Genomic DNA, 26,837 nt, shown 5'->3' on the forward strand with positions numbered 1-26,837 from the left:
CTCCAGACAAACGGGCCACAAGAAGAAGCTCAATTCTTTTATCAGCTTTCCAGAACAGTTGGACATGGGACCTTTCCTGGAAGGAAAGCAAGGTATAAACAATATCTATGTGTCACAGAGATTCCACATATTGACTCAGTAATCAAGTTCCACTGGCATGTGGCAGTTATGCTGACAGTACATTAGTGCACACCCGGTTGTAGAATGTATCTCCAAAGATCAAATATGGAAGGCAGCAATGTACTTGGGGTGCCTAATTTGCTAGAAATAAAAAGAAGTCATTTGTTGTCTGACAGTTGCACTTTAACATGACACAGTTGGAATCTGAGTAAGTCTACACTTATAGACATCTCTAAAGTGGCCCCAGACACATTTGTGTATGTAGACATTGCAAAAGTGGCTAATATGCAGCTCAGGCCATCTTGGGTACATTCACACTTGTGGGCATGTCCATGCCACCCAGGATGCATTTTAAGGTCAAGTCTGAATAGGGCCAAAGACCTGAGTCCTGGACTTTGGAAGAAAGGCAGGTTTTCAGATCTTCATATGGATTATTATCACAAGTCCACCCTGTTAAGTTAGCAACATTTTCCAGGCAATGCATTGTTTACTGTCTCACTCCAGTATATTACCAGTATCCATTAAACATCAGGTTTGTAGATGACTATAAAAGTGTAAGATTAACTTGCTGATCAATTAACTGTCTCTTCAGATGAGAAGTGTGTTTATGAACTGAGTGCAGTGCTGATTCACCGGGGAATCAGTGCCTACTCTGGCCACTACATTGCCCATGTGAAGGATGCTCGTACTGGCGACTGGTACAAATTCAATGATGAGGAAATTGAAAAGATGGAAGGCAAGAAGCTGCAGCTCGGTATCGAAGAGGACATTGGTAAGTAGTATGAAATGGGGACACTTAACCCTCTGGAGTTGACATACACCCCGGTGCATCCAAATAACATTGTCAGTATAAGATGATGTAGCAGCAGGAGCAACTGCTTTGCTGTATATCCATTTCAGCTTGTGTTGAAAGTGCAGACTTCATACTACGTACGAGTTTTAAAATTGTGTTGATAGACAAAATAACCAGAGTTATGATCAATAATTTACTCCATGCTTTATCTAGAATATTGTCGTCACTTTTGATGCACGTTTTGTGCAGGAAAAAAATGAAAAAATGGGATATTTCAGAGTACTTGCAAGTGCTTGTGAATGGAAAAAAAAACAAAAAAACATGGCATCCCCTTTCCTATTGGTGGAAAAATGCACCACAGAAGATTATATAGTAACATGTGGCATTTGGTTGTTGAGGAACAGGTGAAAGTTGTGGGGGTGATGGGGGTTAAAGTAATAATCATAGCGAATTTTGAAATTTAGGAGATTTGTGACATTTAATGTGTATGGAATGTGTAGTTAGTGTGTAGTGTGTTTTTTGACTAGGCAGATGCTGCCAAAAAGCCACCAAAGGCAGACTCAAATGGTAAACACTGTCTCCGGGTGTACAACAAGAGTGACACACCCTGGAAATGTCAGGCCTATGATGTTCCCTTCTGTCTTGTGGTGAACAGGAACTGTGTTTTGGAGTGGCACAAAAAATTTGTGTGGCATTATTGTGACAGCTGATTGTTTTGTAAATAGTTATACCAAAACATGCCTGAGGCATTGCCTGCATTTTAATACAAATAATTGTATATACAGAAAAAAAAGTATTTGATACACAATTTTGCAAATTTTCCCACCTACAAAGAGTGGAGAGGTCTCTAATTTTTATTGTAGGTACATTTTAACTGTGAGACACAGAATCTAAAAAAATGACCCAGAAAATCATATTGTACAATTTTTAAATAATTAATTTGCATTTTATTGCATAAAATAAGTATTTGATACAGTAGAAAAACAGAACTTAATATTTGGTACAGAAACCTTTGTTTGGAATTAGAGAGATCTGATGTTTCCTGTAGTTCTTGACCAAGTTTGCACACACTGCAGCAGGGATTTTGGCCGACACAGATCTTCTCCAGATCTTTCAAGTTTCAGGGCTGTCAATGGGCAATATTGAGTTTCAGCTCCCTCCAAAGATTTTCTGTTGAGTCCATGTCTGGAGACACTCCAGAACCTTGAAATGCTTCTTACAGAGCCACTCCTTAGTTGCCCTTTCTGTGTGTTTCGGGTCATTGTCATGCTGGAAGACCCAGCAAAGACCCATCTTCAATGCTCTTACTGAGGGATGGAGGTTGTTGGCCAAAATCTCGCAATACATGACTCCACCCATCCTCCCTTCAATACGGTGCAGTCGTCCTGTCCCTTTTGCAGAAAAGCACCCCCAAAGTATGATGTTTCCACCCCCATGCTTCATGGTTGGGACGGTATTCTTGGAGTTGTACTCATCTTTCTTCTTCCTCCAAACATGGCGAGTGGAGTTGATACCAAAAAGCTTTATTTTGTTATCATCTGACCACATTACCTTTTCCCACACCTCTTCTGGATCATCCAGATGGTCATTGGTGAACTTCAAATGGGCCTGGACATTTGGTGGTGTGAGCCGGGGGACCTTGCATGCCCTACTGGATTTTAATCCTCGTTACTAATGGTCATCTTTGAGACCAAAAACAACCAACTTTTTTTTTCAGGTTTTATATTTTTTGTGGGATTTTTTTGATCCAAAGTATTAATAGAGTATATCATGATGGAAAAAATATCTATACAATCACACGTGATGATGATGATGTGCTGAAAAAAATTATACCAAACAAGGCAAGGTAAACAATTTTTAAGGCAAAAAAAAAAAAGGCGAAATCAAAAGTATTCAAAAATGACCAATTACACTGTAGACTCCAGAGGGTCAAGTTGCACCTTCCTGAAATTCTATGTCATGTCATTATTGTCAAATGTTTTTTGTAATGTATAATAATATTCTTTACTATTAAAATGTAAACACAGAAATGTTTTCAATAGCAGTATAAACAATTCTCCCCCTTTTTTTTCTTAAATTGAAAATGTGTTGTGAGGTTTATACACCGGAGGGCCTTCTCATAGTAGTAGTTCTTCCAATTCAATCCACTTGTTTTCTAGCTGAGACAGTGAAATCCCAGACACGAAAGCCAAAGTGCAGTAAAGGCTATCACTGCTCCAGAAATGCATACATGCTGGTGTATAAGGTCCAGGAAGAGGAAAGCTCAGATCCCTACAGGACCAATGTTGAGGTGCCAGGTATGCAGTATATTAATTTAGCATGTTTTCTACACTTATTTGTGTTAAGGAATATCAAGAGTAAAAAAAAAAATATTAAGAACCTTTTGTGTGGTGCATGTCTAATGTTTTTTCTCTCTTTTCTGGCATACAGCCTTTCTTCAGAGGTTGGTAGACCAAGACAACCATAAGTTTGAGGAATGGTGCAGTGAGATGGCCAACATGAGAAAACAGAGCGTGGATAAGGGCAAGGCCAAGCATGAAGAGGTGAAGGAGCTCTACAAGCTTTTACCCGCAAGAGACGGTCGGTAAAATCATGCCTTAATCACGCACAGTCCACTTAACAGAAACACTTAAAGAGAGTGTGCACATTTCTTGTGACTCTCAGTTCAGAGTATTCTTAAATGCACACAGGGTGGTGTTTCCCACATGTAACTATGCTTGGTCAGGCTGTTCAGTTATATTGGTGGCTGTTCAAGTGTCTTCATCTTCCAAGACAACAACGTTTACAATAAGACAGTCCCCTCACACTTAAGTTCAGTCACTCCTAACCACCTGTGGCAGTCCTTGATGTCATTCAGTTATCCTGAGTCTGTTGTTCTTTTGTTGGACAAATTCCAACTCCACTGTCTTGAACTGCAGCTAGCAATGGTAGTCTTTATTTTCTAGAGGGTCAACAAAGAACACACAGCAGGTGGAAAACTTTTGCTAATTAGTACAACAGCTCTTCTGCCTGTACTATATTATTAGTAAATCTCAATAAAACAAGATTTGTGATTCATGTCAAATTGAAAGACTCATTTTGACATGGTGTAACATAAAAATTTTAACACTTGTATTTTGTTTTAATAATGATATGTATGGGATAAGGTACAGAAAACCAGTTGTTACACCCGTAAGGAGAAGATCAGCCTGGATCTTTCTCCTTACGGTTGTGTTCCTCTGCTTTCTCTCTGCAGGGGAGCAGTATGAGTTTATCCCCCTGGACTGGCTGAAGAAGTGGCTTGATGACTCCACTGCCACAAAAGAAATTGACAGCTCCCTCTTCCTCTGTTGTCACGACAAACTGCATCCAGACAAAGTGGGAGACACCAAGAGGGTTTCGCTGCAAGCTGCACAACTCCTTTACGAACGCTATGGTGGAGGCCCAAGACTAGATGGTTAGACTTCTGTACCAGTAATAGTTTCAATGCTTCCAGTTAGACATCCACCACAGTGATTATTTCAGCATTTCAAACTATTAATAATTAAAATAGATAGGTGAGTAAGAAATCCACTTTCTTATGTTGTCAGGAGGAGTTCTGTTTGAAAGTCTGAGAATTTTTTTCTCAAACTACTTTTCTGAACATAGGTTACATTCCATTGAACAGGCTGTGCATTATCCAGTCATTTTATCAGAGTCAAATCCCATACCCACTGAAAAATACCGTATTTTCCGGAGTATAAGTCGCACTTTTTTTCATAGTTGGGCTGGGGGTGCGACCTATACTCCGGAGCGACGTATATGTGACATTTATAACACATGAACCAAAATACTCCAGCCACTTGACATCTCCGTGAACTGCAGCTTTAAGGCAGTCTTGCGTAACCTGTGGGCGCAGTGGATGATGGATGGAGAGCACAGCTTAACGGCAACTGGGAGAATGCGCCACCCAACTTTCCTGGAAGTCATTGGATGGATCAAGAAAACATGGGCTTCAGTGACAAACCATCCTGTTGGGATTCAGAAAGGCTGGAATAATTGGAACTGCAGCTGACGACGAGTCTGACTAACGCGACACAGAAGAGGAAGCGGCGCTTCGTCTACGGAGTGTACGGAATTGTTTAGAAGTGACACCGAGGATGAAGAATTCAATGGATTGATGGTTTGGTTAACTTGTTAGTATGTTCTTTATGCTATGGCTATCTGAATAACTTAATGTTACGTTAACATACTGTAGCGATTCTCTTAGTTAGAGAGCGTGTTGATGTTGTGGGATTTCGGACTGTTCGGGAGGTTCGTGAAGGCAGCATGGAGAGAGAGAAAAAGACCGAGAGCTTGCCTGTGTGTGTGTTGCTGTTCCGTTGTTGTAGTTGTGGTTGGCGTGGCTGTGGCCTACAGCAGCTGTTTTTCTGTTAATAAAGACGACCTTTGTTGTGAATATCGCCGACTTTGGAAGTGTGTTTACAACGTTACAATACCGAACACGTGTTCGTTGTGCGTCATGTAGCTGAATGTGCTACGTTAGCATAACGTAGGTGTAACCATGTTCGTCCTGTTCTTTAATCCATTATTATTTTAAATTGCCGTTCAAGATGGAATTTGTGCTCTGGGTCTCGGATTCTATCAACCCCCCCCCCCCAAAAAAAGTGCGACTTATAGTCCAGTGCGACCTATATATGTTTTTTCTTCTTTATTATGCATTTTTTGGCTGGTGCGACCTATACTCCGGAGCGACGTATAGTCCGAAAAATACGGTAAACTGATTACTCTTGTGACAGCAGTAGTCATATGGATGTTTGATTTCACAATGTAAGCATCTCTACATGCTCACTATTAAGATGTGTGTAGGCCATTTATTATAAAATAATTAAACTATGTTTGATACGGTGTGCCTATAAGTTGGAGGACTAGACAGCAGCTGCAGCAAACTGACAAGATTTGTTAAAAAAAAGTTTAAAGCACCTTCAAGCAACTGTTTGTTGGGATTTGGTGCTAATATAAATAAAATTTAATTAAATTACTTGATTTAAAGCTGTGTGTACAGTATTATATAGGTCACTTTCTATGTTTGCTTAGGCTCATCTTTGTGCAGAGAGTGTGTTAGCCAGCGTTGCAGAGTGCTACGGCTAAAGAACCAGCTCAACGAAGACTACAAGGAAATCTCCAATCTGGTGAAACGCACACTCAGGTAAACACACTCCAAGTTGAAGAATTGAAGTTTTCTTAATTAACTCAATTCGAGATCAAATATTTTATTGCCTTGTGCATCAGTGGTGAGGTCTTCTGGGTAGGCAAAGCATCTCTGCGGAGCTGGAGGCAATTGGCTTTGGAACAGCTGGAGGAGGATGAACATGAAACCAAACACAGCAACAGCCAGACCAATGGACAGGGACCACACTCCAACAACAGCAAAGGTTAGACAAATAAATGGAATTTAGTTTCTCCTTCTGTGTCCTTTAAATCCATTGTTTGTTTGTTTTTAAATCTATCAAAAAAATGTGGTTGGACATTTGGATGGTAAAGTCAGAGTTTGGTGTAAAGAACATTAAAGTATGGATCCATCCTGTCTTGTTCAGGGTGGTAGTTAAGAATTGTTTACATATCACCACCTATATATGTATTGTTGCTGTTGTACATCCCTTTGACTACAGTGTGCCCATCTTTTGATGGCTGCTTTCTGCAGGATAATGCGTCATTTCACAAAGCTCCTATAATCTCAAACTGATTCCTTTAACATGACAATGAGTTCGCTGTGCTCAGATGGCCTCCATAGTCACCAGATATCAAACCAGCAGAGCACCTTTGGGATGTAGGGATAGGACATTTGCATGGATGTCCAGGTGACAAATGTGCAGCAGCTATGTGATGCTGTTATATTAATATGGACAAGAATTTAAGAAGATTAATAAGTGCAGCTAACAGTTCCGCTGTATATGAACTTAAATTGTATTGTCAATTGTTGGATTATACATATATTCACCCCCCAACCTCCCCTACTCCCCACACCTCAGAGAAGCCCACATCATCAAGGACTCCCACCCCAGAGTCCCCCTCCTCCCCCACCCCCACAGTCTTTTGTATTCAGGAGGACCAGGTGCTAAAGCAGTTCAGGAGTGTCAAAGCTCGCAAAGCTCCAGGTCCAGATGGTGTCTCACCTGCCACACTGAGACACTGTGCTAACGAGCTTGCCCCATTGTTCACGAACATCTTCAACTCCTCACTGGAGGCTTGCCACGTGCCTGTCTGCTTTAAAACCGCTACCATTGTTCCTGTCCCCAAGAAGCCAAGGATCACTGGACTAAATGACTACAGACCTGTGGCACTGACTTCTGTGGTCATGAAGTCATTTGAGCGTCTGGTGCTGTCCCACCTCAAGTCCCTCACAGCCCCCCTTCTGGACCCCCTGCAGTTTGCCTACAGAGCCAACAGGTCTGTGGACGACGCCATCAACCTGACTCTGCACTTCATCCTACAGCATCTGGACTCCCAGGGAACCTACGCCAGGATCCTGTTTGTGGACTTCAGCTCTGCCTTCAACACCATCATCCCTGATCTCCTCCAAGAAAAGCTGTCCCAGATGAACGTGCCAGATCCCATCTGCAGGTGGATCATTGACTTCCTGATGAACAGGAAGCAGCACGTGAGGCTGGGGAAGAATGTCTCGGACTCCCGGACCATCAGCACTGGCACTCCTCAGGGCTGTGTCCTCTCTCCTCTGCTCTTCTCCCTGTATACCAACTGCTGCACCTCTGACCACCAGTCTGTCAAGCTTATTAAGTTTGCAGATGAAACGACTCTCATCGGACTCATCTCAGACGGGGACGAGTCGGCCTACAGGATGGAGGTCAAACGTCTGGTGTCCTGGTGCAGCCACAATAACCTGGTACTGAACGCCCAGAAGACAGTGGAGATTATAGTGGACTTTAGGAAGCACACAGCCCCTCTACCCTCCATCATCCTGACTGACACCCCCATCACCACAGTGGACTCTTTTCGCTTCCTGGGAACTACCATCACCCAGGACCTCAAGTGGGAGCCCACCATCACCTCTGTCGTCAAAAAGGCCCAGCAGAGGATGTACTTCCTGCGGCAGTTGAAGAAATTCAACTTGCCAGCAAGGACCATGGTGCAGTTCTATACTGCCATCATTGAGTCCATCCTTACCTCCTCCATCACTGTGTGGTACGCTGGAGCCACCACTAGGGACAAACAGAGACTACAGCGCGTTGTGCACTCTGCTGAGAAGGTGATTGGCTGTAACCTCCCATCTCTCCAGGACCTGTACACCTCCAGGACACTGGGGCGTGCAGGTCGGATCACAGCCGACCACTCTCACCCTGGGCACAGACTTTTTGACCCTCTCCCCTCAGGCAGGAGGCTACGGTCCATACGGACCAGAACCTCCCGCCATAAGAACAGTTTCTTCCCCTCTGCTGTTGGACTCATGAACAATTACCCTAAGACTGTTACCACCACCCTCCACAAACGCTGATGACCCTATGTCTATGCACCTGTCTGATTGCACTGATGTACATATTAGTGGAATATAGTTTACATTCTTTTATCTTTTAATTAGTCTCTGCACTGTATATTTTGTAAGCTCTAATATCTCTGTATATTTGCAATTTGTATACTTGTATATTGTCTTATAGTTTTTATACTTATTTGTTTTTTTTTTTGTTTTTTTTTCTGTAAGCACGAAGTACTGCAGCAATTTCCTAATGCTGTGAACCTGTTCACCCATATGGCAATAAAAACCTTCTGATTCTGATTCTGATTCTGATTATAGAGTTCAGCTCAGAGCTTTCAGAGTGCACTGAGGACGAAATGAAGACCTTTAATGAAGACATTGTCTGCAGTCACGGTATTTCCCACCATTAGCATTTATAATTAGATCTGCCAAAGCTTTTAAAAATAATATTTTCAAGCCAAAAATGTTAACTATTTTGATTGTGTTACCATTAATAATATAATTGTTATGTTCCTGCTGTAGGTGGTCTGAGTATTCTGGAAACTGAACGAAAGTTGGTATCGCCTGAAGTTTGGACCAAGCTGAGGGAATACTTCCCCAAAGCCCCAGAATTCACCCAAAACCAAGACCCCTGTCAGCAGTGCCTGGTTAGTGCCCAATGGCGAAGCATGTAGGCTTGCATCACATTGATACTTTGTCTTCACTACATCATTTTTTTTATATTTTCTTTAAACCTGTAATATAGTTGTGACGGTAAATCATGCCTCTGCATTAGTCAACTTATACCAGTCACAAATTTCATCACCTACAGCCTGTAGATTGGTGGTTCATTAAACATGAGTATTTTTGCAATGTACTTATTTACAGTAAGAGAAATGGGAAAAAATCTCAGCATTTGGGATTTTACTAGTCAAGACAATTTGACATGAAATTGGGATCAGTGTGACCCGTAAATTAAAATCAGTGTGACACCCCTGGTTTAGAGCACCTGCGTGATTTTAATATAAACATCAATATTTGGTGCCAATGTATTGATACTATTATAAGCAAGCGATACAAAATATTGGAATATTAATATTTTGTTCCACCCCTTAAGTGGAACACCGAAGGCATCGGCCCTGGCACAACTTACTTCAAAAGTGTGGACTTACAGCAACAAATACCATAATACCCCTAAATAGCTGTGAAGTGCAATTTCTGGGTTTTCAGGAACCGTTTGGATTTTTCCAATAGGACAAATGGTCGTGGAGTTACTAAAAAGCCAGCTGATCAAAGCTCCTTTGATCAGCCAACTCGGCGGTGATACGCTACATCTTAACCAGCTGCTCACTGGTTAAGATGTAGCGTATCACATCCGGGCATTTCAGTGGAGATTACCCGGAGTTAAACGGTTAACTACAACTGATAGACTCTGCTGACACTCTGTAACCTTTTAACATTGACTTACAAATAAATCTGGGATTATGAAATCTGCACTCGTTACCACAGACACATGTTGTAAAGGATGGTGGTAGTTTGTAGACATGCCATTTGGTTAGTTGTGGAACTGAAACAGTTTTCCTCTGTTTCCAGACATTGGAGCAGGAAGAAAAAGACAATGAGGCAGTCAGTAAGATGATGGCCCTGGACCAGAAGAACCAATTGCTTAACCTCTTCCATGAGAAAAATCGACCAACGCTCACCAAGTGGCCTCAGGTGAGCACAAAGCCAAGTACTCAATGAGCTAAGTACTCAATACTGTAGCCTCTTCATGTCAGTAGCACTGCTGCAAATCAGCAATTTAATGCGTAAATATAAATAACAATAGAAGGTGAATACAGTAATTGTTTCTGGTTTGTCTCCCCAGGGCACAGATGTGCTTTATATAGTCCCCCTGTTTTTTGTAGATGAATGGAGAAAATTTATCAGGTATGTTTGTTTTGAAAGTAAAGTGAATAAATTGTCATATTTTCAAAATAAAGTTTGGCTATATGCACTGTCATCACTTTGTTAAAGCATACAGTAATCCCTCACTTATCGCGGGTGTTACGTTCCAGGACCACCCGCGATAAGTGAAAATCCGCGAAGTAGGGACGCTATATTTATTTTAATACTTATACATTATTTTAGTAGTTATACACTATTTTAAGTTTTTATAAACCCTCCCCCCACACTTGTACACCAAATATATACATTACTGTACAACACGTACTACGCATGTAAAGAACAAGTACCGCAAAAACTTGCGAAACAGCGAAAATAACGTGGTAAATATTTTACACTAATATTGATTGAAAACCCACGAAACAGCGAGTCCGCGAAGTAGCGAGGGATTACTGTATACAGTACCAGTCAAAAGTTTGGCCAGACTTACCCATTTACTGTACTGTATATGGTTGGATATCAGATGATAATGGTGATCATGAGTAAAACCAGTCATGATTGATTTATTTGGAATCAAGGTTGAGTCTTTCCATTCTCTAGGGGTGGCTGTAGTTTAGGAGGTAGAGCAGGTCACCTGCCAATCGGAAGGTTGGTGGTTCGATTCCTGGCTGCTCCGGGCTACATCCTACATCCACTCGCGTTGGAGGGCATCCTGAACCCCAAGTTGCCCTCCAACGCGAGTGTGAATGTGTGTTAATGTTAGACAGTAAAAGTGCTTAGCTACACATGGAAGTGCTTGTATGAATAGGTGAATGTAAATGTGTTGCTTAAGTGCTTTGAGTGCTCAGATATAGTAGAAAAGCGCTATATAAGAACTAGTCCATTTACCATCTAATTTGAGTTTTACAGTTTGTTTTTTTCCCCTCTGTTCTGTGTGTTTGTCAGGAGACCCACAAAATCTTCCCCAGTGTCTAATGTGAGCAACACTTTGCTACTCTGTCCCCATGGAGGCTTCATGTTCACCTACGACTCACTGATTAATGGAGAGGCACAACAGTGAGTTCTGCCTGTCTGTCTAAAAGTTGTAATGGCAGTCTTACTCATTAAAATTGCTTTGGGTGTATCATTCTTACAAAGGTGCTGAATACATTTCCTTCCTTGTAAAATGTACATTTTTTTAAATACCAAAAATACATTCATTGCATTTGTATTCCATGGTTATGGTTTTTTTCTGTTCCAAAGTTCAGAAGAAAAAAGTCACACTGCATTAACATTTGAAGAATGTTTGACTCATTTTAAATATCTGAACCTTTACTGAATTTGTCATTAGCCAAAGTGAGTGGAAAATTGTTATTCTCATTCAGTGTGAGCGCCACACATTAGGCTGTTTGATTGACAGTCAAGAGCAAAGAAGTTGCAGATTCTGTCTGCTGTTGATTAAAACTGATAGTCAACATGTAAACATAATCTTTAATTCGGCTTTCAAGGCTAACCATGTTAGCATGCTTTAACTGATGGACAGCCAATGGTGCATTGACAAAGCAATCAGGTTGAAACAAATTCTTATGTTTGGTCTTATTTTGTGTTGTTTGTCTTGCACAGTATAGCTCTGCTGTGGCCAAACGAATGGGATGTGATCAGTAGACTCTTCATTGTGGACCAGCCAATCTCCATCCACTGCTTGAAACAGTCTACACCAAGTGGTTCCACTACCCAGTACACTACTCAGCCTGGTAAAAGTGCAGAGTCAGGGAAATGGTTAACTTCCAAAATCAATCTGAGGGATAAAGAATTGCATATTCCGAGGAAAGTAAAGCACATTGAAAAGAAGTCTAAAGAAATGTTAAAATCTGTCAATGTTGCAAGCATTAACATTTATGAAACGACTTTTTTTCCCCTATTTTCAATTTTAAGACCATTGACCTGATTTGAGTACATCTCAAATAGGGTAATTTATGTTACAAACTTCAACCCAGTATCTTTGAAGTTGTTTTTTTTAAACAGGCCTTCAAACACGGTAGTGCAGTCCATACTATTACATTTTTAAGCAAATTCCAGCTCTCAGAATTTGGTGTTCAACTTCTGCTACACTTTTGAAATTCCATATTCTTGGAGTCATAACAGATGTTTGGCCTAAAAAAATCTAAATGCATACAGTAGCTTAAGTAGTTCACTAGATATAGCTATTTGAAAATGGCTTCACAGAAAACACTGTTTAGAAAAGGGTTGAAATTTTTTTAGGGAAATGAGAGATGGTTGGACAGAAGCATTTGGTGAGTCGACATGGAATGACCATTAAGTTAGTTAAAGAACTAGAGGATAATGCAGGAGGAAATTGTTGCTGACTTAAGTTGAGTTTTTGACCCTAAAATAATTTAAAACCAGTTGCTTAACATTCCCAGAGTTTGAAATTTTAGCTCATCAGACTGAAGGACCAATGAACTCATTGCCATAGTGACTCCTGTTACTCCTGTATTATTGGTCAGATTTTAGCAAAACTTGCAGTGATCTGCTAATAGCCTAATAGGCCAAATTGTGGTTAAGTTCACATTTGTTTTATGGACGATAATCCGTGGACTGGATGAGCTACTACGTCACTGATGTTCTGGTTAATGGTTATATTGACCTTTTTTGTCTCCTCACGATCCTTTATTTATTTCAATTTGTTGTGGTTATGTATTTATATGCCCAGATCTGTGTTGGGAATGCAGAGAGAGCTTCCTTTTCCAGCAGCAGAGGGACCTCAGAGAGTATGCCCAAGCTACCATCTACATCCGCAAAGTTATTGAAGACAAGAGAGTATGCAGGACAAAAAAGACACCTGAACTCAAACAATGACATTTGTTGTTTTGAAATCAGAGATATAAATTTTTTCATAGCAGATAGTTTGGATGACAGCTTAACTGCCTCTTATATCACATTTCTTTAACTGTATAGATGATAAAGGAGGCAGTGCCAGACCTGAATGCCAGCAGCTCTGAAGCAGAGGAGGAGAAGGAAGAACGTCCAAAACTGGATGGAGAGAAAGACCCAGACTTCAGTCAGGTAACCATGCCAGAACACTACATTTGCAAGAAAAAGCTTGTAATTAGTATGATTTCTGCATTGATTTCTGATCTTCATTTAAGTCAAAGATATAAACAAAAACAATCTAATAACACACAAAAAGCTGTACTTTTCATGTATTTATTGAATGTACTGAGGAATCACTCACAGCCTAGAATGGAAAATGTAAGGGAACCCAAATGCTAACAACTTCTCCAAAAGCTACCTAGAGTCAGACCTTCCAGCTAAGGAGATGAAATTGGAAGTGTGGGTTTTAGAGGTGCCCCTCCATATAAATAAAACCAGTCCAGTAAAGGCTGACTGCACATCAGCAACAAATCCTGAGCCTGGCTGTGTAGCACGGTGGAGGGAGCTGCTCAAATTTTGGGGCTGCTTTGCCATCTCATGCCTTGCAGTCACTCAGGGAGCAATGCATTCAAAGCTGTCTGCAGAGTTGAAGAGGGCTGTTCAAGCAAAATATCCCAGAAATATAAATTAATGCATTTATAGAAGAAGTGGTCCAAAATCCCTCCTCATTATTGTGCAAGTCTCAAAAGCAACTACAAGAAATGTCTGATGAAGAATGTTGGTGCTAAAGATAGTAGTTCAGGAGTTCATTAACTTTTTTCCAGCCACTACCAGCATCTTCTGTCGGTAACTGGTCTAAACTCTCACATCACTGGTTGTTCTACCTTGCAAAAAAAAAAAAATCAGTTTAATTTTAAAGAATACATTACATTTCATAGCTTTAGAGTATAGTTTGATCAGTTCTCTTCATTTATGTTGTTCTTTGTTTGTTGCTGCAATATTAACAATTCTAGTAATGTAAGAAGGTCAGTAGACAATAGTAGAAGAACTAATAAAAGAAGCAGTGCACACAGGTACCCTTTGATGATGTTTTTCTTAAAACTTCTTATGTTCTGTCCCGATGGTTAAGCATAAATACAGACTACCAGCATTATGTGTTGGAAATGAATGCATTCTTTCAGTCACAGGATGGTGCAAAACGGCTGAAGTTGAGTGACAGCAGTGTATCCTCAGCTGCTGCTGGTCCTGTGACCAACATGGTTAAACCAGGTGGAATCAGGAGAAGCACCCGGCACAGGAAACTCCGTGGGGAGAAAGCACTCATCGTTTCAGCTAATCAGACTCTAAAAGAACTGAAAATACAAGTAAGGGATTCATATTATTGGACACAATGCAAAAGGTAGTGAGTGGTCTAGTTTCACAACACTAACTCTACTGTGTTTGTGATTCTCCAGATCATGCACGCCTTCTCTGTGGCTCCATTTGACCAGAATCTCTTCATTGATGGAAAAAGCCTGACCGATGATTCAGCCACACTGGGAAGCCTGGGTGTCATTCCAGAGAGCATCATCTGTCTAAAGGTACACATTATCACAGTTTTCTGATGGTTTGATCTTTACACAGAAATCATAACCACTGGAACAATAATCCTGACTTTTGTCAAATCACCTGCAGTGTGATTCCAATACATTTTTCTTTTCTCTAATATATCTGTTCTACTCTTTCCTTGCAGGCTGATGAGCCAATAGCAGATTATGCTGCAATGGATGATGTCTATCAGGGTAAGTAGGATTGTGTTAGCTTCCCCTACTACATGAATGAGGATTTTTACTATTCTTCCTTTCTATTATTAAATTGAGTTATCTACTTTGTTCACAGTGAGAATGCCTGAAGAGGGATTTAAAGGTGAGCATGTTTTCTCTTCACTTGTTTTGAAAAAAATTTAGTGGTCTAGTGTTTCTCAAACTGTAGGGAACAGAGGGCATTGCAGGTGAGGCATGGACTACCAGGTTTAAAAAACAAAAGTTAAAAAAAAAAAAGGTAAATGAACACGTTTTAAAGTGAACAATTAACTGGTGTCTAGGAATAATGCCAAGAGAATGTTGTATGAAATGACACAAATTGGGTCCTGTCCCAGGTCCTTTGTGTTGGAAACTGACTAGACTAGTATATACTGTATGAAAGACGGACATAGTCTTCAGGCCTGAAAAGCCAACAGAGAACTGTCTTAAACCTGCATTCTTCCTAACTGCCAGCAGAGAGCAACACCTCTGGAAAAATGACCATGGGCTTCCTTGACCTGTTTTTTCAGTCCCATCCACACCTTGCTCTTCACATCTGGTTTTGAAAAACCCAAGTTGGCAACAGCAAAAACCCTGAGCTTGAGTGACGTCACAAGACGTCTGTCTTTTCTATACAGTCTGTGCCAAACTTGAGGCTTTCAAAAAGTAGTTCAAAAAGCAGTCTGTTTTATACAGTGTGTGGCTGAAAAGTGTCTTTGGATCTAATTTATTCAAGTAATTTCTGTCCCTCCCTAGGCACCGGCTTGCTTGGGCACTGAGAAAAGCTGTTGTGTAGCTGTGCTTGAACTGGATGGGATGACAGATGGAAATTTTTAAAAGCTTGAATTTGTTGTGTCTATATTAATAAGTGCTTTATTTTTTTGTTTGGTTGGTTGTCTTTGTTTTTTTTTGTTTTGTTTTTTTACATTTTGAGTAGGCTTTCTTTGATAAAACTGTGACGATTTTGCAAAGTTTCTTTACATAAGGTTGTCTGGCCTTTGATATTTAAAGTTTCTAAAGATACTGAAGGACTCTGTGGTAAGTGCTGCAGCCGGACACAAAGAACAGGTTGGAGAAGTTGAGTTCTAATATTAGTCAAGAAAAATAACTTTCTTTTTGACACTTTTAAATTATGACAGAAGAAAAATTTATGATGGTTTTTCTTTCCATTATGTAGAAACTTTACTTCTCACTGCAGAGTTTTCAGGTTTGCCAAAAGAATGCACTAGTTACTGTAATTATTGCAAATATACCTGCTCATAAATGTTAGAACATTTATTACACACTCACATCCATATATATATATATATATATATATATATATATATATATATATATATATACATACACACACACACACTCCATGTGACATTTGCAGTTACATAGCTACAAAGTATGTAAAGATGCAGGTTTAGGCAAGCCTCATATATTGGAGAAAAGAAATGGTGAGAAACAGAATGCAAGCAGCGATATGTTCTCTTCTTTTCACTGTTATTTCTTATGAACAATAAAGATATTTTCAAAGCACCCTGTCTTCATGTGTTCACAATTTTGTGCTTATTCCAAGGCTTGATAGTTCTGTTAGTCCTGTCAATGCTAATAACACATGAAATACTGAACACCAAGTATACATGTCCTCCTTCACTACATTCATGAAGTTTCTCTATGGCCTTCATTTCATCTTGCCTGGCAGTTCATCTGTACATGTCTAAGCCATGTCATTTATGCCTCTTTATTTCCAAATCACTCAGGCTGTGCTGTCCTTTTGATATGTTCATTTCTAATCCTGCTCATCCAGCTCATAACAGGTCCCCTTTAAGTAAAAGTAGCAGCAGAACAATGTAGAGTTGTTTAATTACAGGTAAAAAGCATTTGCAGCATGGTGGAATAGTGGTTTGCACCTTTGCCTCACAGCTGGAAGGTCTGGGTTCAAATCTGAATTATCTATGGAGTTTGCATATTCTCCCCATGTTTGCGTGGGTTTTCTCTGGTTTCTTCCCAAAGTCCAAAGACATGCAGTTAGTGGGATTAGGTTAATTGGTGTTCTAAATTGCCCTTAGTGTGAATGGTTCTGTCTCTCTGTGTTGGCCCTGCAACAGGCTGGCAACCTGTACAGGGTGTACCCAGCCTCTTGCCCCATGACAGCTTGGATAAGTTCCGGCAATCAGAAACAAGAGTGAAAATTACTACTAAACCATGAATATTAGCAACAAAAAGTGAAGTGTAAAAGTAGGTTACTACTGTTCCCCTTATGCCATTATTGTTACAATGAAGCATCTGTGTAAGCAGTATGTGACTATTCTAGTTATTTATAGTTTTTTCACAGACTGATGAATTTGAAAGTTTTCACAAAGTTCAGATACACATCTGTTGTCAGAGTTTGGACTGTAACCTTAGACTTCTGGGGGGACATGAGCTTATTAACAGACAATAGAAAAAAGTAACCAGGTGAAACATTTAGAGGAAAATCATTCTAGAGTTATTATCAACTCAAAAATCTAAGCATGTGACCCCAACAACATACCTATTTTTAAGACAACAGAGGTTGGAAGTCTGTCGTTACATTCTTCTTAATGCAAAAGTCTCTTTTTCAAAGTAACCAGCAAATTCCTTCTAGAAGGAAGGCTTGCTACTTGACAGTCATCTTGAAATGTCTCTGTGCACTTATTTTGAAAAGTTATCAAAAATGTTAATTTCGTGGGTCAGTAACATTTGTTTGAAAACATTTGACGACTTTTGGAGTATTCCGACAAGTAAGGTTTTGAAAGGCTTTATCATTTAAAGTTTCCTTGGAAATGGCCCTGTTTTACAATTTAAATCAAACCATATTACAGTTATATGCCACATTTCCTTTTTGTTGTCTTGTTCCAGGCGAAAAGCATTTGTTATTGTATTTAAATATAATAATTTTTCAATTTTTTTAATTAAAAGTCTCAAAAATTGTTATACTGTAATTTTCTGTTTATTTTATCTTACACAGCATATTTTACATGAGCCAGCGTTCAGAACAGCAGTTCAAAAACCACTAGGTACTGTTCAGCTGCATTCGCCACTAAGGCTACATGTTGTGGCTGTTTTCCGTCATTGCTGAATAAGCAAATAAAGCTCAACAAACTAAAGAGTCATGAACTAATTAAATGATGTGTCAGAATTACTGGAAGGTTTATAATAAAGTAGCTTGAAAGCAATGTGCCCTGTATGATAGAAAACTTTCTTTAACCGGAAATGTCCCAATTTGTTGTCGTACCGCCTGTCGCCATTTTCAAAACAGATAAGCTTTATTGCGCACACCAGAATTGTTCAGCAAAGAAGTTTAAATAAAGAGACGGATTGAATTATTCAAGGTAAAGCCCTGAGTTGAAGCTGCATGCTGGATGATCGTCTGGGGTTTATTATACTGGAAGTGCTCCTGTATCCCCGTTCCACTGATATTACTAGTTACCCTGTGTAAATTACATTAGCATCCTTAGCTACGGCTAGTGATGGAAAGACTACTAGACCTGGTTAGCATAGCTCCATACTGGTAAATAGAGGTTCAAGACTCAATACTGTGAACAACGCAAAACTTCACCTACTGATAAAATGTTGACCAGCTACGTGATAACATAACAAAGACACCACACGTTACCGTAGCCGACATCCTGCCAATGCATAGAGTGAGTACATTATAAAAGTAAAGTTTCGTTATAGGTTCCAGTAATGACCACAATGAGAAGTAGAATATGGAGGTCAGTAGATGGATGCGTCCTCTGTTCTGATTGTGTATTTCATACAATCAATCATAACAGTGAAATGATTAGAATTATGATTATGGTTACTAACAGTTATCTCTAAAAACTTGACACAAAAAGTAAGGAAATTACTTAGTTGATTATTTCTTTGATGTAATAATGCTTCTTGACTATAAATCTTATATTGTTGGAAAGTTTGTTTATTGGTGCCACATTTGCAAAGTTGTGGGTTGTGCCCATGATAAACTTGCCAAATCTTCTCTGTCAAAGCCAAACAGCATATTCTGCTATTGACTCGTTTGATGTCATTTATTGGATTTGATGATTGAAGTCTGAAGAAACAAGACATATTAGCAATTTAATAATTTATTTATTTAACAAACAGGTGCCTCAGTAGCAAGTGGAAGAACCATACACAGCCACAGCAGCCTGGCACCTCCATCTCATGCTGGTCACCAGCTTGGACACACACCGCTGAGGGTTGGCATCATATTCTTCAACCGGCATTTGTCGCAAGTCAGCCAGTATGGTTGTGTTGATCACTGGCACGAGCAGCAGGCCCAAGCTGATCCCATAAGTCTTTTGTGGGTTTGAGGTCAGGACTGAAGGTAGGCCATTTCATCCTCGCCAATCCCAAATTCTGATCAATCTCTCTCTGTGGGAACGAGTGTAGTCATTTTAGAGGGTAGGATTTTGTGCCACACTGTGGAAACATGGGATTGCCACTTGTTGCAGAATCACATCTCAATACCTCTCTGCATTGAGATTACCTCCAAATGATGACAAGTGTGTTGTCAGCACCTGGGCTCCCAGAAGCTCAAAACAAGACCCAATAGCAGAATAAGATGTTTGGCATTGGCCTTTTCCAAATGCCACAGACTTTCCAAAAGTGTAAGATTTATTGCCAAGAAGCATTGTTACAACAAAGAAATAATTGACCAAACACAAATTTACCAATTTTTGCTGTTTACTTGATACAATCTCTTGGAAACAGACCAGAAGAGGGTTCTGCCTCCAAAATGATGGAGTTACCTAACTACAGCAGCCAGCTGATGCAGCAACTGTGGGCCTTGAGGAAGGAGGGCCGCTTCTGTGACTGCACCATCTTAGTGGGAGAGAGTCGTCACCACGCACATAAACTGGTGCTGGCTGCCTCCAGCATGCTCTTCAGGTAGATGCTAATTGATAGGTGATTTGTTAAAGTGATATATTTGGTGCATTGGATGTCATATCCATTTTAGAGTAATCTTACAAGAAAGAAAGAATATTTTTTGATCCTGTAGAAAAATGTTTAAAAAGTAATCTTTCAGATCATCAAAATCATCATTTAAGCTCCAGCCATAAGTTTTTTTTCTGACAGTGCATATGAAGATTGTGAGATGAAAAAGCTAATAGTGGACCTCAAATTTTCACAAGGTGTCATATGTTTTACTTCTTTCCTAAACAAGTTAATATACCATGTGTAGACCAATAACTACTATACAGGACACTGTCTGAAAGATGTTTGTGAATTTAATTTATTTGTGCCTAACTGTGACCTAAAACAATATAAGATTTTCACCCATGTCAAGTGGATAAAAATATTGGCATTTTTCATTTATTTATTGAGGAAAATAACCCAATATTACATATCTGTTAAAGAGCAAAATATATGATCTTCAAGGATTAATAGTATTATATCTGACGGGGTTTTTTTTTCAGTCAAATCAGTCTATTATTATTTAAAGGGCTGTTTAAAAGCTTTATTTTCACAGCTTTGAACTGATATAAAATCATGAAAAATGAGAAGTGTGAACAGAAAATAGTTCATCCTCATCAGGCTGAGAAAGGTTACTGAAGCTTCTCTGAAGAGTTTGGACTCTACCTGTCCAATGTCAGACACTGTACAAGTAGAGAAAAGTCAAGTGCATCACTACCTTCCACGGACAAAGTTGAGCAGAGATCACTCCTGAGAGCATGGAATAGTCTATGATGTGACAAGAGGTCCAGGGTAACTTCTAAACAGCTTACATTGGTTACTGTTCATGTTCCTGAGTCCACCACTGGGATAATGCAACAGTTGCAAGGAGAGGACTACTGCTCTACTAATACAACAACTCAAAGCTGACATGTCTATCAAAGAAGGCTCAGTGAAGAATTAAAGTAAACTTTTGGAAGAACCAAGTCAGCGTCTTGGCCTTAATCTAATAGAATTGTTGTGAAATGGCCTGAAACGAGTAGTTCATTGTTTTGAAATGACACTATAGATAAAAATGAATTGAACTGAGCCGGCATTGTGGACTTCTGAACTGATCAGTCCAATATTTCTTTCCATATTTTCCCTACTTTCAAGTCTCTACATATAGGACTTGTGTAAAAATCTGATGATGTTTTAGGTCAAATTTATGTAGAAATATATACTTGTTCAAAAACCTTTTCTGCAATACATATTGTGGATCTTTCGACAATTGCCTTTATTTATCTATGCCAAAGCTAACATGACATAAAGCCAATGGTTGCTTACTGTGGTTAACACTCGTTAATGCAGATGCTGTTAAGTATTCGTTGTCCTTCTCTGTGTTTTTTGGTCTTTAACTCCTTCTGTATGCTTTGTGATACAGAAACCATTCAGGTATCAAAACATTCCGCTTTTTCTGGAGAATTATGGTATTTTCTTTTTTGTAACTTTTATCATTTTTAAAAATATTTAACTTTTTATGAATTTTATTTTTGCCATTTGAAATGAATGGAAACAGCTTCAAATCCCCTTCAAACCCAGCCTACTTTGAGCTTTAACTACCTCAGCATACTTTGAGCTATAGAAAAAATTCAAATTTTAAATGGGTCCTAAGACCTTGAAAAGTTCAGCTATTACTCAGGTTGTTGGTATCATGGTTGGTTTTCAAACAATCACAGTTTAAGTCTTTTCTGAAATTTCAATGCATTTCAATTAAAGGTTTTTAGAGTGACATCATCACCCACTGGAGAAGTTGAGCTGTTTTAATTTTCAAATTTTTTTCTCTTTCAGCTCCCACAACTTTTGGTCTTTTGGTCCCACACATTTTATAATTCAAATTGTAACTTATAGTTGTGCTCTTTAAGAAACACAGAGATTTAAACTAAGAGTGTCAGGAGTACCCTCCACATCTGACAATGTTAACTTTTCTCTTCTCTGGGGCAAAAACCAAACAGAGGCACTTTTTAAACTGAAGAAGAAGAAGAAACAGCCTTTATTGTCCCACAAAGGGGAAATTTAGGTGTAACAGCAGCAAAAATGTCAAAACACAACAGGACAAGATTAACAATACTACTACTACTACTACTAATAATAATAATAAAAATAAAATAATATATACTGTACAGGATTATAACTACAGGAAGTGACGATATACTATGTATTACTATACAAAATATACATACTATTGGTTCTATTTTTGTTGGGAGCAGTGATGGTTATAAAGTCTTAAACTGCCATTTCTCTGTGAATTTAAGAGGTATAGGGTTTAAAAAACAAAACAAAAACAAAAGAAACAAAAAAAGCATGTCCTTGTGCTCATAGTATAAAAAGAAAAAAGTGACTGGGACCTACAGTTTTTGTGGAGCAAGCTCTTGTTCATGGGTAGGTCAGGAGGACTTTCTACCCTGTCACCTATTCACCCAGTTCAGAATCTTATATACTACATGGCACAAATAAACAGCAGTGGAGCTTTAGCTCTATCAGTTAAACTTAGTCTTGTAATGTGAATAGGCTTGATTCTCAACCCTAGACAAATTTTTCCTCAAATATCTCATTATTTCAATTTGGCAAAGAAACACAGAGACACATACTGTCACCAAGCATCACTCCTGTGTGTGTTTAGGGCAGAGGGGGGTTTAACAACATTTAGCTGTTAATTTGGGGATTCAAACCGAGGTTGTTTCAGTTCTGTTTCCTTTGTACTACATTTATTTGTTTTTCTTCAGTTTGTGCTTCAGCTCCAAGTTGTGCTGTTTCCCTATTTTTTAAACAGCTATTTCAGCAAATCAAGTTCTGCTTCTCTTTCATATGGTTCAGCAAATTTTTAGGTATTTTGAACATTTCTAGGCAGTGCAACTCATATCTTTCAACTTTCAGCATTCACATTGCATTTTTGTGAGGAAATGCTTTTTAATAGTTTGGTAATAGTGTTTGCATTTTTGTAGTCTATCAATATTACATGGTATTGCATGGAATATTAATAACTGCACTATTTAAAACAATTAAGTAAAGCTGGCTGATGTGGTGGGACAGTCAGTATCCAATATTTGCTAAGGGACACTTTTCCAGAGCGTACAAAGTGTACGGGGGGGGGTGTGTGAAAATAGACCCATTCATTGATAGTGCGCCTTATAATGCGGTGCGCCTTATGGTCTGCAAAATACGGTAAATGCTTGCTGTAGGCCGCAACCACGCCAAAAACAACAACAAAAGGGGACTTCAGCTCTGACTCTCACTCTCCCTCTCGTGCACACACAAGTTCAAGGACCAACAAAACAGTGGGAAATCACAGAACATCTGCACAGAATGACATCTAACTTTAACAGAATCGCTACAATATGAAAGTCAATTTGCCAAAAACTGACTGCACCTTCTACCATGTGACAGAAATTTATGACTCAAAATGAATTCAAGTCATACATAAGAGATGATGTTCTAGATATGCTTGACAGATTATAGGCCCGCAAGTCATTTACAACAATATAAATACCAGCAATAATTTTTTGGGCAAATACCGGAAATCACTTTTTGGCACAAGACCGGCTATTCAGATGACAAATTGCTCCACTGCCACTGTGTACAGTGTGGCGGCGTGTACATTTTCCATGTATGCAGTGCAGTACACATTCACATTAAAATTCAAATTAGTTTATTGCACCCTATAAATTCTAATCTATAGGTATATCTGTTAATTACAGGGTGTACCCTGCATCTCACCCTATGACAGCTGGGATAGCCCCCCCGAACCTGGAAAGGATAAGCAGAAGAGAATGGATGGATGGATTTTTATTAGTGCAACAATACAATGTTTTAAAAGATATGAAAGAGTATATTTGATACCAAGATCTACAGAATTTTTTGACACTAGGATGTGTTTTTATAGAACCCCGCAAGGGACATGGGAGAAAAAAAACAAGGGAAAAAAAAGAGACTTACTTTTGCGAGATCCCAAATACATGCACACTCAGCTTGAGCTTTTATTTTATGAATACATATATGATATAGATAAACAGATGTGTATCCTCCATCACTGTGGTTGTTTATGAGCTGATGGCGTGAGAGCAAGACAGTCAGTCAGGTTCATTCCTTCATGTTGGTACAGTTTTGGCATGGTTACTGCCAACAGGAACCGCTGAATTATAAATTAAAGGCGACTTTTGCTGGCAATCTCTCGCCGATCCTTTCAACATCCTGACGGATGCTGCCATATCAAGATTTACGCGAAAGCGCACGGCCTAAAATTAAAAAGTTTTGTGAGATCTTGCAAAATTACATCTTTTTTTCCTCCCGTGTCCCTTGTGGAGTTCCATAGTTTTAATACTTCCTAGTACAATACCAAAGAACCAGGTGAAATTAAATATGAAAAAATATCAACATTTTCTTTGTACACTTTTTGTGGGGTGGGGTTCTGAAAAGGAGTACGCTTTGTACGCTCTGGAAAATGTTGATATTTGTGAATCATCCCTAAATAGCGCTTTGAGTGCTCATACTGAGTAGAAAAGCACTATATAAGAGCTAGTCCATTTACCATTTACCATTTAAATGGGAACTTAAAACAAAATTATCTGTCTCTGACAGGTCTCTCCTGGATGGCTCTGACACTATCTCCATTGACACAGCTGTGGTTTCCTCACAGGAATTTGGCTGCCTACTGGACATGGTCTACACCGGTAAGCTGCCTCTGGGCAAACACAACGTCAGCCGCATTGTTGCCGCTGCAGACAGCCTGCAGATGTTTGATGTGGCTGTTGGCTTTAAACACGTACTCACTAGTCTGGTGAACCAGCAGCCCTCAGCGTCAGTCAGTTCTGCTCGTACACCAAACCTCAACATGATCAACAATTCCCAGAGTATGAACCCTGAAGGCTCAGCCTCACTCAACAGCGACAACTTGACTTCAGACAAGATGGAGTTGAAGGATGAACTGAAAAAAGAACGGTTTCAGCGTGACAGAGATGCAGCAGAAGAACCAGCGTGTAAAAGAGCCTGTGTGGAGCTCCCTGACACATCAGGTCATTTTCATGTTTAAAGCCATGATTTGGGGAATTTAATAACATCAGTTAAAGGCATGAATAATTCAAATCATCCCTTTATTGGGCATGATTGTTCTACCTAATATAGTCTAAGATGTTCACTCTATAATTAACAATGTAAAAACTAGACTCTGTTTCCTGTACACAGGACCTGATGAAGCCAAATCCTCAGAAAGCACAGATGAATTAAGCAACACATTGGCAGCCAGGATATCCAGTGAGCCTGCCACTGGTCTTCTGAAACATTCCTCTCAGCTTGTGGGGCTCCTTGCCAACATGTCATCTGTTGTGGAGCTGCTGAGCCAAGCAGCAAAGAGCAGCCTGAAAGAAGAAGAGAGACAGGTAGAACAGTGGTCCCAGTTGTGGAAAAGTTTTTCCTTCTTAAATCATAACATGGTTTTTAATAAGTAAACATCTTCCCTTAGACCAGGGGTGGACAACTCCAGGCCTCGAGAGCCGGTGTCCTGCAGGTTTTAGATGTGTTCCTGATCCAACACACCTGAATCAAATGGCTGAATTACCTCCTCAGTATGCAGTCAAGTTCTTTAGAGTCCTGCTAATGACTTCTATATGTGATTCAGGTGTGTTGGATCAGAAAAACATCTAAAACCTGGAGGACACCGGCTCTCAAGGCCTGGAGTTGTCCACCCCTATCTTAGATGATCCCTTGTAGTTGTATGTGGTACATCCTTCATCTGTGTTTAACATGTCAGTCTTTGATGCACATAGAGCCAGATTCATTAATGGTCTATGCTACTTTTTGCCACTGGCCCTATTGCATATCTATGTGTAGGAGTTCCCCTTCAATTCACAAAATTATTTATTTAATATTTAAATTACTCATACAAACATTTTAATGCTTTTTAACTAATTTTCAGGTCAGCCCTTGTACATGTTCATTTTCAGAGGATTTTTAAAAATTATTTTTATTAATTTATTTTTTGTTAAGCCACTTATCACTGGCCTATGAGACATTCAAGCATAAAACAGCCACTGAACGCAAAGGATGAACCACTGTGTCTACACATAAAAGACAATTTTGTAAAGACCAATTTTAAATAAATTGTATTTTTAGGTACTTTGTTACTAGCAGCCTGTTGCAAAAACACATGCACTATATTGCCTAAAGTATTCGCTCATCTGCCTTCACACACATATGAACTTGAGTGACATCCCGTTCTTAATCCATGATTTTGGGCCAGCTTTTTCAGCTATAACAACTTAAACTCTGAGAATTTTTGACAATTCTTCTAGAAGCACATTTGTGAGGTCAATCACTGATGTTTAGCAAGAAAGCTTGGCTCATAGTCTCCGCTCAAATTCATCCCAAAGGTGTTCTGTCAGGTGGAGGCAGAGGTGGGAAGTAACGAAGTACAAATACTTCGTTACTGTACTTAAGTAGGTTTTTCAGGTATCTGTACTTTACTTGAGTATTTATTTTTCTGACTACTTTTTACTTTTACTCCCTACGTTTTTACACAAGTATCTGTACTTTCTGCTTCTTACATTTTCAAAACAGACTCGTTACTTTTTAACACGTCAGAGAGACGTTTGCATTTCCAATCACTGGGCTGTCAAGAATCAAATGATCTAAACGGAGGAATAATAACACGTATCCTCCATCACCGGGGCTTATCGGGTACAAAGGGATTAAATACTCAAACCAATATAATTTATGTGTCATTTATAGCGCTCTAATCAGGGGTTACAGCAGGACGGACCGAGTCCATAAGTTGTGCTTGCGGGACATAAACAGCTTAGCTAGCGCTACTGAAGAGGAATGAGCATAAAGGGAGTAATGTGTGGCAGGTAAATGCAATGTTTCTCAATGCTCAACAGATATCAGCAAACACACAAAGTGTGTGCCGTTTGTCACACAGTGTGTCTGCTAGATAAAAGAAGAGATGCTGTATTTCCAGGGAGAGCAATGAGAGAGGGAAGTTCACTCAGAGATGGAGAAAGATGTAAGAAAGAGGACAGGAGAGGAAGAAGAGAGG

The 26,837-nt window shown here is 39.4% G+C and overlaps 2 protein-coding genes across 7 annotated transcripts in view; both read left to right on the forward strand.

Annotated features, from left to right (window-relative positions):
- The window catches only part of usp48 (ubiquitin specific peptidase 48), a 31,654-nt gene extending 15,260 nt beyond the window's left edge, over positions 1 to 16,394 (forward strand). For 3 of the 4 annotated variants that reach the window (XM_030729924.1, XM_030729923.1, XM_030729922.1), the window contains 20 exons: positions 7 to 92; positions 713 to 892; positions 3,073 to 3,210; positions 3,344 to 3,493; positions 4,149 to 4,349; positions 5,969 to 6,080; positions 6,164 to 6,306; positions 8,682 to 8,756; positions 8,886 to 9,010; positions 9,936 to 10,058; positions 10,210 to 10,271; positions 11,172 to 11,282; positions 11,829 to 11,959; positions 12,919 to 13,025; positions 13,164 to 13,271; positions 14,261 to 14,443; positions 14,534 to 14,659; positions 14,812 to 14,860; positions 14,958 to 14,984; positions 15,617 to 16,394. In XM_030729924.1, coding sequence (XP_030585784.1) covers positions 7 to 92; positions 713 to 892; positions 3,073 to 3,210; positions 3,344 to 3,493; positions 4,149 to 4,349; positions 5,969 to 6,080; positions 6,164 to 6,306; positions 8,682 to 8,756; positions 8,886 to 9,010; positions 9,936 to 10,058; positions 10,210 to 10,271; positions 11,172 to 11,282; positions 11,829 to 11,959; positions 12,919 to 13,025; positions 13,164 to 13,271; positions 14,261 to 14,443; positions 14,534 to 14,659; positions 14,812 to 14,860; positions 14,958 to 14,984; positions 15,617 to 15,639 — 2,260 coding nt within the window. In that variant the 3' untranslated portion in view covers positions 15,640 to 16,394. The remainder of the gene's footprint in view (positions 1 to 6; positions 93 to 712; positions 893 to 3,072; positions 3,211 to 3,343; positions 3,494 to 4,148; positions 4,350 to 5,968; positions 6,081 to 6,163; positions 6,307 to 8,681; positions 8,757 to 8,885; positions 9,011 to 9,935; positions 10,059 to 10,209; positions 10,272 to 11,171; positions 11,283 to 11,828; positions 11,960 to 12,918; positions 13,026 to 13,163; positions 13,272 to 14,260; positions 14,444 to 14,533; positions 14,660 to 14,811; positions 14,861 to 14,957; positions 14,985 to 15,616) is intronic. The other variant, XM_030729925.1, reaches the window with a different exon arrangement.
- A 1,713-nt stretch (positions 16,395 to 18,107) lies between these two features.
- zbtb40 (zinc finger and BTB domain containing 40) overlaps positions 18,108 to 26,837 on the forward strand; it is a 45,967-nt gene continuing 37,237 nt past the window's right edge. For 2 of the 3 annotated variants that reach the window (XM_030729429.1, XM_030729431.1), the window contains exons 1-5: positions 18,108 to 18,204; positions 18,977 to 19,199; positions 19,586 to 19,762; positions 24,386 to 24,819; positions 24,989 to 25,182. In XM_030729429.1, the coding sequence (XP_030585289.1) occupies positions 19,611 to 19,762; positions 24,386 to 24,819; positions 24,989 to 25,182 (780 nt within the window). In that variant the 5' untranslated portion in view covers positions 18,108 to 18,204; positions 18,977 to 19,199; positions 19,586 to 19,610. Of the gene's footprint in view, positions 18,517 to 18,976; positions 19,200 to 19,585; positions 19,763 to 24,385; positions 24,820 to 24,988; positions 25,183 to 26,837 lie in introns of all 3 variants that reach the window. The other variant, XM_030729430.1, reaches the window with a different exon arrangement.

Source organism: Archocentrus centrarchus, chromosome 5 (genome assembly GCF_007364275.1).
Source record: "Archocentrus centrarchus isolate MPI-CPG fArcCen1 chromosome 5, fArcCen1, whole genome shotgun sequence".
NCBI classification, from domain to species: domain Eukaryota; kingdom Metazoa; phylum Chordata; class Actinopteri; order Cichliformes; family Cichlidae; genus Archocentrus; species Archocentrus centrarchus.